The sequence below is a fragment of the Garra rufa genome, chromosome 10 (assembly GCF_049309525.1).
Source record: "Garra rufa chromosome 10, GarRuf1.0, whole genome shotgun sequence".
In the NCBI taxonomy this organism is placed as follows: Eukaryota; Metazoa; Chordata; class Actinopteri; order Cypriniformes; family Cyprinidae; genus Garra; species Garra rufa.
Genome location: NC_133370.1, coordinates 15,073,463 through 15,086,408, shown reverse-complemented (window position 1 = coordinate 15,086,408; position 12,946 = coordinate 15,073,463). Strand labels below are relative to the sequence as shown.

Below are 12,946 nucleotides of genomic sequence, written 5' to 3'. Positions count from 1 at the left end.
CGAGTCGAATGTACACCAAATTTCAAAAATCGTAAGGTTTAGTTTTATATATATATATATATAATTAATTGTTTGAAAACCTACTTTTTCGAACTCGTCCTAGACGGTTTGTCTGATTTTCACCAAAATTGGCACAGATCATCTTCAGACCATATTGGCAAAAAGTTGTGGAATTCAAGATTTTTAGTTACACCGTTCTCGAATAATGCGTAAACAAATTCTACGAAAAAGACGCAAAAATAGATGTAAGGCTATATCTCCGTAACTTGCTGTGTGTTATAACAAGCATGACCTGAGGCTATAGTGTTTCGGCACAGTGCCACCAAGTTGTCAGGAGTCATGAAAAATTGCTATCTTTGCTTATAACTTCTCAAGGGTTTGGCCAAAAATATTTAAACTGGCCTCATTAGATTTGGAGGAGCATGCCAAGTCGTACCATATCCAATTTTCCCATGTTGTCCATTTTGCGCGTCTGCCATTTTGAATTTTGTTGTAAAATGCTATATTTTACGAATAAATTGACATATCATTACGAAACTCGGTACGTACCTTTGGCACCATGCCCTGACAGTGCTTAAAAAGTTTGGATGCAGCGCCACCTTGTGGTCAAAAGTTATAAAGAAATTCAGAAAAATGTTAATAACTTCTGTTTAGATTAGCCTATTGTAATGAAACTGGTCTTGATATATTCCTTGGATAATGCCGAGAACATCGATACCAATTATGTCAGAATTGGAATAACTTCCTGTCCGCAATTTTGACTTATGTTGAAAACCTACTTTTGCGTACTCGCCCTAGACCGTTACTTTGATTTTCACCAAATTTGGCTCGGATCATCTTCAGACTGTGCTGACAAAAAAATCCCAGTAGGAAACGGTTTTCGTTTAGTGCATCAACAAATTTGCTGAAAAGATGCCAAACTGCATCTGAGGCTGTATCTCTGCAAAGCTTTGACATATTTGCACTAAACTTTGTATGTGTCATTGATACCTCACTCTGACTACAACAAGCTAATGAGATGTTGCAGCTATTGTTTCTGCATGTTGTATGCCTAAACATCTGAAATGTGAGCTGAAAATGCTTTATATGATTTTTGTCTGGAATAAATGACATTACAGACAATTACAGACTCACATATCACATACATATGTATGCACAGAATGTCTTGGGTTTGCCTGACATCAACATGCAGCAACACAGATTATCTGAGGCAAATGAGTTAAAATTTACATACACCTTGCAGAATCTGCAAAATGTTAATTCATTTACCAAAATAAGAGGGATCATACAAAATGCGTGCTATTTTTTATTTAGTACTGACCTGAATAGATATTTCACATAAAAGACGTTTACATATAGTCCACAAGAGAAAATAATAGCTGAATTTATAAAAAAAAACGTTCAAAAGTTTACATCCCCTTCATTCTTAATACTGTATTGTTACCTTAATGATCCACAGCTGTTTTTTTTTTTTTTTGCTTGTTTGATTGTTTGTTTGTTTTTTGTTTAGTGATAGTTGTTAATGAGTCCCTTGTTTGTCCTAAACAGTTAAACTCCCTGCTGTTATTCTGAAAAATCCTTCAGGTCCCACAAATTCTTTGGTTTTTCAGCATTTTTGTGTATTTGAACCCTTCCCAACAATGACTGTATGATTTTGAAATCTATCTTTTCACACTGAGGACAACTGAGGGACTCATGTGCAACTATTACAGAAGGTTCAAAGCTTCCAGAAGGAAAAACTATGCATTAAGAGCCAGGGGTGTAAACTTTTGAACAAAAGCTACAAAAGATACTTACTTGTTTCCCAGAAGACAAATTCACCCCTGACTCTTAATGCATTATTCAACCATTATTTTCTCTTTTGGACTATATGTAAATGTCTTTTATGTGAAATATCTTATTCTGCCAGGTGTATGTAAACTTTTGACTTCAACTGTATCTTAAAGGAGTAGTTCACTTTCAGAATAAAAATTTACAGATAATGTACTCACCCCTTGTCATCCAAGATGTTCATATCTTTCTTTCTTCACTCGTAAGAAAATGATGTTTTTTGAAGAAAACATTTCAGGATTTCTCTCCATATAATGGACTTCTATGGTGCCCCCGAGTTTGAACTTCCAAAATGCAGTTTAAATGCAGCTTCAAAGGGCTCTAAATGATCCCAGCTGAGGAAGAAGGGTCTTATCTAGCGAAACGTTATTTTCTAAAAACATTTACAATTTATATACTTTTTAATCTCTACACAGAGTACACACAGAGCTAGACAAGATGAGCATTTGAGGTTAAAAAGTATATAAATTGTAATTGTTTTTAGAAAATAACCGATCGTTTTGCTAGATAAGACCCTTCTTTTCTTCCACTGTGATCGTTTAGAGCCCTTTAAAACTGCATTTTGGAAGTTCAAACTCAGGGGCACCATAGAAGTCCATTATATGGAGAGAAATCCTGAAATGTTTTCCTCAAAAAACATAATTTCTTTACGACTGAAGAAAGAAAGAAAGACATGAACATCTTGGATGACATCTGTAAATTTTGTTCTGAAAGTGAACTACTCCTTTAAGTTCAATACATGTGCACAATAAATAACAAGGATTGTTTGACACTGGCAACAAGATTATCTCCTAGCACTGTGCGCTTTGGATGTCTCTCTTGTGTAGCACCGATTCACAACAAAAAGTACTTTGTTATTAATTTTTCTTTTATTATTAGGTTTTCCAGGCTCATTCTTTCATTCATTTACACCTTTTTATACGTGTTATGGGTCTGTTGTGGTAACACTGACAAAGGAACGGTGCAAAACAAGCCCATACAAGTAGTTTTGAACTTAGATCAGTGCGCAAACACCTGGCAGACTCTTAATAACAGGTACACGCAAGTTGACATCATCCTGCAGTGGAGTCTCGCTGATGTCACTCAAAAAGCCACGCCTCTTCACAGCGCAGCAACCGGAAAATACCCATTGGCTGAGGAATGCGGCGACGTTAAGGTATGTACTAAACTCTCAGCGTTTACTTACTTTATATAGCATTGTTATAGATAACATCAATAATAACATATAAGAGAATCTTATCTATTTATTCCGTAATGTGTTTGTGTGTCAACTTAACATAGCTTACCGGTGTTCGTCGGTCGTTTCTTTTACAAGTTAGCCAGATAGCTACCTGGGAATACTCAGTGCTTTGGTAGGCTAACGTTAGATATTTAGTGAATTATCGTATTTCGCAGTCGTATTTCTTTTACGAACGTACTGGCCACATTTCAATTTATTTTTGGCTGTGAGACTGTACCTCTGAGCTAAAATAACGTTAAATGCTTGTTCTTCTTTTTGTCTTTACACATTAAGGTTCAAAACATGACTTACAGCATAGCTTTTGAGATGTAATCATTTTTAGTGTCAGTTTGTACTGCACTGCATTGCAGTGTTGTTAAAGGTCTTTGATAAAGAAGGGAAAAGAAGGTTACAAAAAATCTGGCAACCCTATTTTATGACTGTAGGTAATGACGTAAGTAGGAATAAAATGTCCACATTCTACACATGGATATTCTCATTCCCATGTCAGTTTTCTAACTTCCTGTGAGGTCAAGAGTAAATACCAAAACATGTGCACTTTTAAGAACAACTAGATACCATTTATAGTCATTGTCAACAAAGTGTCAAAATCCATAGTGGACTGAAGACAAAGTCAAAACACTGAAACTAAACTAGACACTCTTTCTGGTCATTTTCTAACAGAGTGGTTCATTTGAAGTCAGCAAATCATGGCTGGCTTCAGACAGGAAGATGTGGAGCTGTACTATGAAATGGGAGAGGAGTTAGGAAGGTAAGAGATGTCGTTTCCCTTCTTTAAACTTTTTAAAAAGTAGTTTAACCTGCGTTAAAGTGATCTCATACATGGTGAATAAATCTGAGATTTAAGATCTGAATCAGCCTAAGATCTTAATGTTTGATTAAGCACTATAATTATGTAATTATGAAAGCTCTTTAATAAAAGAATACATCATAGTGTTTGGCCTAGAGTTGCCTGGGCGACGTAGTGTTTGTGCTTATCAGTGCGGTGTAACAACAAACATTATGAGGGTTCTGCAATTTAAAAATCCCCAGCACAGTGACTTAATCATCTGCAAACACTGAATCAAGCCTGGCCTTTTTTTTCTATATATGGACGTGGAGGTTTCTGTGCTGTGCTGCTGCAGCATGACATCACTGCTTTACAATGCATATACTCGCTCTCTGAGCCTGAGAACAGCTGTAGAGCAAATGAGACTGCAGATGGGCCAGAGAGGAGCCATCAGGGGAATACTTCTACCGCACATTTTAGCTGGCTTTTATAGTTCTCCTTGGTTGCATTATGTAGTATTTATACCATTTATCTAAATAAGTTAGTCTCTAACCTTTTAGAAAGTTACTAGAGTTTGGTTTTGTGGAATGTATGTACTTCTGTTCATATACAAAGTCAAAAGTTTACATACAACTTGCAGATATTTCACAGAAAAGACATTTACATATAGTCCACAGGGAAAAAATAATAGTTGAATTCATAAAAATGACCCTGTTCAAAGGTTTACTTGATTCTTAATACTGTGTTGTTACCTGAATGATCCACAGCTGTTCTTCAGAAAAATCCTTTAGGTCCCACAAATTCTGTGGTCCCAACTAACTCTATTACAGAAGGTTCAAACACTCACTGATGCTTCAGAAGGAAAAACAAATAATTAAGAGCCAGGGGTGAAAACTTTTGAACAGAATAAAGAATATTTGTTTTCTTATTTTTCTTATTCAGATATCATATTTGTTTTTATTTAGTACTGCTTTCAAAAGATACTTACATGTTTCCCAGAAGACAAAATAATAGCATTTACCATGATCTTCAAATTCAGAAAGTTGCATATGAGTCCCTCAGTTGTCCTCAGTGTGAAAAGATGGATCTCAGAATCATACAGTCATTGCTAAAAAGGATTCAAATACACAAAAATGCTGAAAAACCAAAGAATCTGTGGGACCTAAAGGACTTTTCTGAAGAACAGCAGGGAGTTTAACTGTTTAGGACAAACAAGGGACACAAGAACAACTATCAATAAACAAACAAACAAACAAAAAACACAGCTGTGGATCATTCAGGTAACAACACAGTTTCAAGAATCAAGCGTATGTAAACTTTTAAACAGGGTCTTTTTTTTTTTTAATTCAACTATTATTTTCTCTTGTGGACTATATGTAAACGTATTTTATGTAAAATATTTTATTGAAGTCAGTATAAAAAAAATAACATGCATTTTGTATAATTCATCTTATTTTGGTAAAACAATTAACATTTTGGAGATCTTGCAAGGTGCATGTGAACTTTTGACTTCAACTGTATGTAGTGTTTTTTGCGTCCATTTCATATCTTTGTCTTCTGTATGCAATGACATGATTTTTTCATTTCTGTTTTCTCTGTGTATCATTGTACCACATTTCTCAGTGGGCAGTTTGCTATTGTGCGTAAATGTAAAGAAAAGAGCAATGGAACAGAATACGCCGCCAAGTTTATCAAAAAGAGACGGCTGTCATCCAGTCGACGAGGCGTGAGCCGAGAGGAGATCGAGAGAGAGGTCAACATCCTTCGAGAGATCCAACACAGCAACATTATCACCCTCCACGACATCTTTGAGAACAAAACCGATGTGATCCTGATTCTGGAGCTGGTGTCTGGAGGGGAGCTGTTTGACTTCCTGGCTGAGAAGGAGTCACTGACTGAGGAGGAGGCCACGCAGTTCCTCAAGCAGATCCTGGATGGAGTTCACTACCTCCACTCTAAACGCATAGCACACTTTGACTTGAAGGTGAGCACCAACTGGTCAACCAAAAATGAAAACTTGCTGAAAATCTAGTTATACTCAGGCCATCCAACATGTAGATGTGTTACTTCATCGCAACAGATTTGGAGAAATTTATAATTAAATCACTTGCTCACCAATGGATCATCTGCAGTGAATGGGTGCCATCAGAATGAAGGTACAAACAGCTCATAAAAACATCACAATTATCCATAATAATGCTTCCTTCAGTGAAAAAGCTTTATTCACTGCAGAGGATCTATTAGTGAGCAAGTGATGTAATGCTAAATTTGTTCTGATGAGGAAACAAACTCCTCTACATCTTGGCCTGACGGCACGTACATTTTCAGCAATTTTTCATTTTTGGGTGAACTAGGTTTGCTATTTATTATTGTACATGCATCTCTCAGAATATTTTTTTGGGGGGGAACGTGGAAACACATACTACAAACATCTTGAATCACTTTGTTTTCAGCCTGAGAACATAATGCTGCTGGATAAAAATGTGCCGAATCCCAGAATCAAGCTGATAGATTTTGGAATTGCTCATCAGATTAAGGATGGAAATGAATTTAAGAACATCTTTGGAACTCCCGAGTTTGTTGGTGAGAACTTGAGATTATTATAACAATAAGCTGTATCCTTATTTATGATAACTTTATTAATCTTTGCCATAATGTTTATTCTTTGTAGCACCGGAAATTGTGAATTATGAGCCTCTTGGCCTGGAAGCAGATATGTGGTGAGTCATAGCTATCAATATTTTTTTTTTAATATTGGTTAGGTGGTAATAAATTATATTTACTTTATTAGTGTATTTTTGCTCAGAATTAATTTTCTTGTAATTAATTTTCTTTCTTTTCTGCAGGAGCATTGGAGTTATCACATATATACTGTAAGTTGTAATTATTATGTGAATGACTTGTTTGGCTGCATTGTTTGCATGCTTTTTCCACACCCAGATAATGCTGTTTACTTTGCTTGACTAATATTAATGCATTATTAATTGTCTTTAGTCTGAGTGGTGCTTCTCCGTTTCTTGGCGAGACCAAACAAGAAACACTTACCAATATTTCAGCTGTCAACTATGACTTTGATGAAGAATACTTCAGCAACACAAGTGAGCTCGCCAAGGACTTCATTCGCCGACTGCTGGTCAAGGATCCTAAGTTAGTAAAATCCAGTGTTGTATTAAAAATTGTATAATAAAATGAAATAAATAAATTAAAACATAAATTAAAAAAAAATAATAATTTAAAGTTATGAATTATTTAAAAACTGAAAAAATATAATAAAAATTACAAAAATGTACACTACCAGTCAAAAGTTTTTGAACAGTACTATTTTTTTTTTTTAAACTATGTTTTTTAAAGATGTCTCTTCTGCTCACCAAGTCTGTATTTATTTAATCCAAAGTACAGTACAGTACTGAAATAGTAAACATATTTAAAATGACAGTTTTATGTTTGAATATATGTTAATATGTAATTTATTCCTGTGATTTCAAAACTGAATTTTTTGCATCATTACATGGCTTACATTACATTCGTTTCTTAATTCAGATAAATGCTCATATTTGGATCTTTCTGTTCATCAAAGAATCGGGAAAAAAATTTACTCAACTGTTTTAAATATTGATAATAATAATAGCTTCTTGAACAGCAAATCAAAATATTAGAATGATTTCTAAAGGATCAGGTGACACTGAAGACTTTAGTAATGATGCGAAAAATTTAGCTTTGATCACAGAAATAAATTACATTTTAAAATATATTCAAAAAGAAAACGGTTATTTTAAATAGTAGAAATATTTCAACATTTTACTGTTTTTGCAGGCTTGGTGAGCAGAAGAGACTTCTTTAAATCTTAAAAAAAAACTTTTGACTAAAAACTAATTAAAAATATTAGTTAATAATATAGTAGTATACAAATAACAGTGCATCATTTGTTTAATACAAAGCAAATTTAATTCCTGCTTAATAATATTTTATTTAATATTTGCTTTTAACATTCAGAAAGAGAATGACAATCGAGGACAGTCTCCAGCACCCTTGGATCAAGGTTCGAATGTTTCTCTTTTCCTCCCTTTTGATTTTTCCCACCATTTGTGCAGTGCTTGACTAGCTTTCATCCCATCCCCCCCAAACAGGTGATTAAGAGGCGTAACGTTCGACCTGAAGAGAGCGAGCGCAAGACAGAGCGCAGGCGTCTGAAGACCACCCGTCTGAAGGAGTACACTATCAAATCCCACTCCAGCATGCCTCCCAACAACACCTACATCAACTTCGAGCGCTTCTCTCAAGTCATGGAGGAGATTGCCGTGGCTGAGGATGGCCTGCGAGAGCTGGAGAAGAACCAGCGCTCCTGCGCTGAGGACGTAGCTGCTCTGCTGTCCATCTATGAGGAAAAAGAAGGCTGGTACAAGGAAGAGAATGAAAGCATTGCTTCAGATCTGAGTCAAATCAAACAAGAGCTGCAAAGAGCACAGTCCCTGCGCAGACAGAGCCAGGAAGAGGCTCGCGCTGCCATGCTGTCAGCAAATGCCCTCAAACGGAAGTTTGGCCGGTTGGAAAACCGCTATGAAGTGCTTGCAGAGCAAATGGTCTCTGAAGTGCGCTGGGTGGAGGAACTAGTGCGCTCGTTTTCAGCTGAAAATGAAGCTCGCAGCACCAGCATGGCTTAAGCTGCTCTGTTTGCTTTCTGAACGCTATCTAAAATCTTCGCTTGGTATGTGCAGGGCTGATATAGAGTATTAAACTTTGCAATAAGCTTCATGTAAGCCTGTAGAGTTCATGTTGCTTCTAGAACAAAAGCAATGCAAGATGATATTTTTAATATAAATGTTAGGTAAGAAAATTTAGTGTTTCTCCTGTGCATTGCTCCTTATGTGATGATGCCGGTCTGTTACAGCTGAAGCAAGCATTTAGTATTTTTAATAGTGACCTTAAAAATATACATGCTGCATCGGTAAGAGTTTATTTACAATTCTATTACAGCACTCAGAGCAAAGCATATTATTAATGTACATTGTTAGTAATGCACTACACAGTCCTCCATGAGGAATTGAAGAATCTCTAGATGCCAGTTGCTTTTGTTGCGCTGCATGTATGCTTTTCCTATGCAAATCGAATTCTAATTTTATGATATATGACAAAGGAAATTACTTCTACACTAAATGCTGTCTTGAATGATACTGTACAGTTGAGGTCAAAAGTTTACATACACCTTTTACATAGAAAACTTGTAATTATTTGACCAAAATAAGAGGGATCATACAAAATGCATGTTACTTTTTAATGTAGTACTGACCTGAATAAGATATTTCACATAAAAGATGTTTAGATATAGTCCACAAGAGAAAATAATAGTTGAATTTATAAAAATTGCCCCATTCAAAAGTTTACATCCACTTGATTCTTAATATTGTGTTGTCACCTGAATGATCAACAGTTGTTTTCTTTTCTTTTTTTTGTTGTTGTTGTTGTTGGTTTGTTTTTTAGTGTTAATCTGCCCACTGTTCTTCAGAAAAAAAACCTTCAGGTCCCACAAATTATTTTGTTTTTCAGCATTTTTGTGTATTTGAACCCTTTCCAACAATGAAAACTTTTGGTGAAAACGGGTGAGAACTTTGAATTTGAAGATCAGGGTATCAGGCTTATTTTGTCTTCAGGGGAACATGTGGGGAACATCTTGTGTAGCTTTTGAAGGCAGAACTAAATAAATAAAAAAAACATCTTCATTATGTTCAAAAGTTTTCACCCCCTGCTCTTAATGCATTGTTCTTCCTTCTGAAGCATCAGTGAGCATTTGAACCTTCTGTAATAGATGCATATGCATCTCCCAGTTGTCCTCGGTTTGAAAAGATGGGTCTCAAAATCATACAGACATTGTTGGAAAGAGTTCAAATAAACAAAAATGCTAAAAAAAAGCTGTGGATCATTTAGTTGACAACACAGTATTAAAAATCAAGTGTATGTAAACTTTTGAACGGGGTCATTTTTATAAATTCAACTATTTTCAATTGTGAACTATATGTAAACATATTTTTTGTGAAATATCTTATTCAAGTCAGTACTAAATAAAAAATAACATGCATTTTGCTTCATCCTTCTTATTTTGGTCAAATAATTAACATTTTGCAGGTTCTGCAAGGTGTGTGTGAACTTTTGACCTGTATATCTAATACTCAGTAAGCTGCTTCTGTATCTATGAATATGATGATTTAAAGGGATGGTTCACCTAAAAACCTAAAACTTTGTCATTCCCTCATAACATTTGTATTCCACAGATTTGGAATGAAATGAGGGTGAGCAAACGATGATAGAACTTTCATTTTTTTGGGTGAGCTGTTGCTTTAACGCTTTACTTTTGTTCAAAAACACACACTTTAAACATTCCATTTTTTTGTATGACATTCCATATGTGAGTGAGCATCAGTATCTAGAAATGGTTGTGCTCATTTGTACTTAAGTCATAGCAATATTCATATCTGTTTGCTTACAGTACTGTACCTCTTATGTGGTTTTATTTACGACAAGTTTATATTATATTATATACATCAGAAAAGTCCATTCAAATAAAAGAATTGAAGAAGATTAGAGTTGCAGTGTCTTTATTTGGTGTGTGTGGGTTATGGAACGCACTGGGAGGTGAAGTATAGCGTTTTATAACTCTCAGCATTTGTCAACCTCTTTATCTTAATTTTCAACATGTCTAGAGATGTTGAAAGTCCCGGAGTTTGAATTAAACAAAACATTTTTCTATCTCCGTTGTAACATAATCGTGTTTTACTACTCAGATAAACATTTGGATTTTTGGGGTCTTGTAAATGCAACTGTTTACTTAATTTCAAACCAGAGGACATCGATGAATATTCTGAGAACTGTTAGCTTCCCATGACATGTGTTGACAAATCAACAGTGCATGTCTCTTTTTGGCTCTGGCAACGTGAACCTTCCCGTTTTTAGTTTTTTGGTCAATTTTAAATGAAATTATTTTACCATCAAGCTCCTTTAAAAGAGATCATTCAAACAAACATTCAAATTCTGTAATATTTGAAACATGTTTGACTTGCTTTTTAAATATTTTTAATAATGTTTCAACTGTTTTTGTCTACAATGAAACTCAAAGGGGTTCAAAAATATTGGGTGCCACAGACTTTTATTGTATGGACAAAAAAATGTAATCTTTTGTGAACTGTAAAAAAAACTATATATATATATGTTTATTTGTAATTATTTGTCAAATTTACTAGTAGTTTTCTGAGTACCAATCATTTTACAGGAAATCCTACTTCAGTGCACAGAAAAAACAGCGAGAAAATGCTGACAGAATGTTTATTTTTTGTAAACTATCCCAAGTCTTAATCCCATACTCATCTCATTATTGCATTATGGATCATTCCACTAATTTAAGAACTACGAGGACATGAAAGAAACATCTCCAGGGAAAATCTGGATGTTTTCTAAAACCATAATGTGTAATTATTTCGCAGAGCACAGATAAGGTCCTTAAAATAACATTGTAGATGTGCTGACGTAGCTTCGACTCGCATCTAGAGACACAGCCCAGCCTCACTGAGCTCAACCCTGCCAGCCTCAACCCTGCTTCTCATAAACTTCGTTCCCTGTCAGACAGACAGCAGAAGATCAGCTTAGTTTGTTTCTTTCTCAGGATGGCCAGGTCCAGTTCAGCCCAGAACACCTGTAACTGGATTGTGGCTTTCCTGGCGCTGTGGTCCGTAGTCTCTCTGATCGTCATTGTGGTTTGGGCAACCTGGCCCCCCTTGGCTGGCGTTACACAATGCAGAGCGGCACAACAGGCCTTGATTGAGAAGATGGAGGGAGCCAAAGTGATAAAGGAAAAAGCACAAGAGGTCTTGAAATCAACATTGAAGCTGAGCTTAGAGAACCAGACCAAACTGGAAGAAGAGTTGGGAAATCTTCTACAGAGCCAGAGGGAAACAAATGCATCTCTGGCAGAGAGTCTGCGAATGCAAGTGAGTAGATTTATCTTTGTACTGAATGGATGCAATATGTTAGAGTACCATTGTGTTATTCTCTGTTCGACAAGTACTATTGTGAAAAGATATCTTTTTCTGTTTGTTTTACTGATTTTATTTGATTTTTTTCTGCTATTTCAGATGATCCTAAAGGAAAATGTAACAGCTTTGGAAAATCAAAGACTGATCCACCAGAGAGAGCACGCAAGACTTTTTTCTGAGCTGGCTCAACAGGAGGGTAAGAGAGCCAAAAATGGAAATACTTTTCATAAATGATAAAGTTGGTGCAGCCAAAAGACGTCATCTGCATGTTTTTCCATGAGAGCGTACTTATCTGTTTTTATAGAAGGAGTATAATGTAATGGGCTATTTTAAGTGTTCCCTCTAGATTATGTGATAAAGATGAAAAATTTACACTACCAGTCAAAAGTTTTTGAACAGTAAGATTTTAATGTTTTTTTAAGAAGTCTGCTCACCAAGCCTTAATTTATTTGATTCAAAATACAGCAAAATAATTGAAACATTTTTACTGTTTGAAGTAACTGCTTTCTATTTGAAAATATTTTAAAATGTTATTTATTCCTGTGATTTCAGCTGAATTTTTAGCATCATTACTCCAGTCACATGATTATTAAGAAATCATTCTAATATTCTGGTTTTCTGCTCTAAAAAAAATTATTATTATTATTATTATTATTATTATTATTATTATGTTAAAAACTGCTAAGTAGATTTTTTATTCAGTTTTTTTTATGAATTCTAGAAACATTAAATATACTTATTATCACTTTTGATCAATTTAAAGCATCCTTGCTAAATAAAAGTATTAATTTCTATCAAATACAAAATAAATAAATAAAAAATCATACTGACTCCAAGCTTTTGAATGGTGTATAATGTTACAAAAGCTTTTTATTTCAGATAAATGCTGATGAATCCTTCTATTCATCAAAGAATCCTGAAAAAAACTGTTTTAAAAATTGATATTGGTTTATTAAATAGCAAATCAGCATATTAGAATGATTTCTGAAAGATCATGTGACACTAAAGACTGGAGTAATGATGCTGAAAATTTAGCTTTGATCACAGGAATAAACGACATTAAAATATCTTCAAATAGAAGTTATT

At 34.8% G+C, this 12,946-nt stretch overlaps 1 protein-coding gene across 1 annotated transcript; it reads left to right on the top strand.

The window, feature by feature from the left end:
* The first annotated feature begins 2,918 nt into the window (after window positions 1-2,918).
* dapk3 (death-associated protein kinase 3) lies at window positions 2,919-10,412 on the top strand. The gene is made up of 9 exons (XM_073849888.1): window positions 2,919-2,986; window positions 3,734-3,821; window positions 5,463-5,823; window positions 6,293-6,422; window positions 6,511-6,559; window positions 6,686-6,712; window positions 6,834-6,986; window positions 7,833-7,878; window positions 7,967-10,412. The coding sequence occupies exons 2-9, from the start codon at window positions 3,760-3,762 to the stop codon at window positions 8,498-8,500; spliced, it is 1,362 nt and encodes a 453-aa protein (XP_073705989.1). The 5' UTR covers window positions 2,919-2,986; window positions 3,734-3,759; the 3' UTR covers window positions 8,501-10,412.
* The last annotated feature ends 2,534 nt before the right edge of the window (window positions 10,413-12,946 follow it).

Coding starts and splice junctions, on each gene's coding strand:
- dapk3 (XM_073849888.1), top strand. CDS start 3,760: ATGGCTGGCTTCAGACAGGAAGATGTGGAGCTGTACTATGAAATGGGA. Junction 6,713..6,833: donor GGAGTTATCACATATATACT/GTAAGTTGTAAT, acceptor AATTGTCTTTAG/TCTGAGTGGTGCTTCTCCGT. Junction 7,879..7,966: donor TCCAGCACCCTTGGATCAAG/GTTCGAATGTTT, acceptor CCCCCCAAACAG/GTGATTAAGAGGCGTAACGT.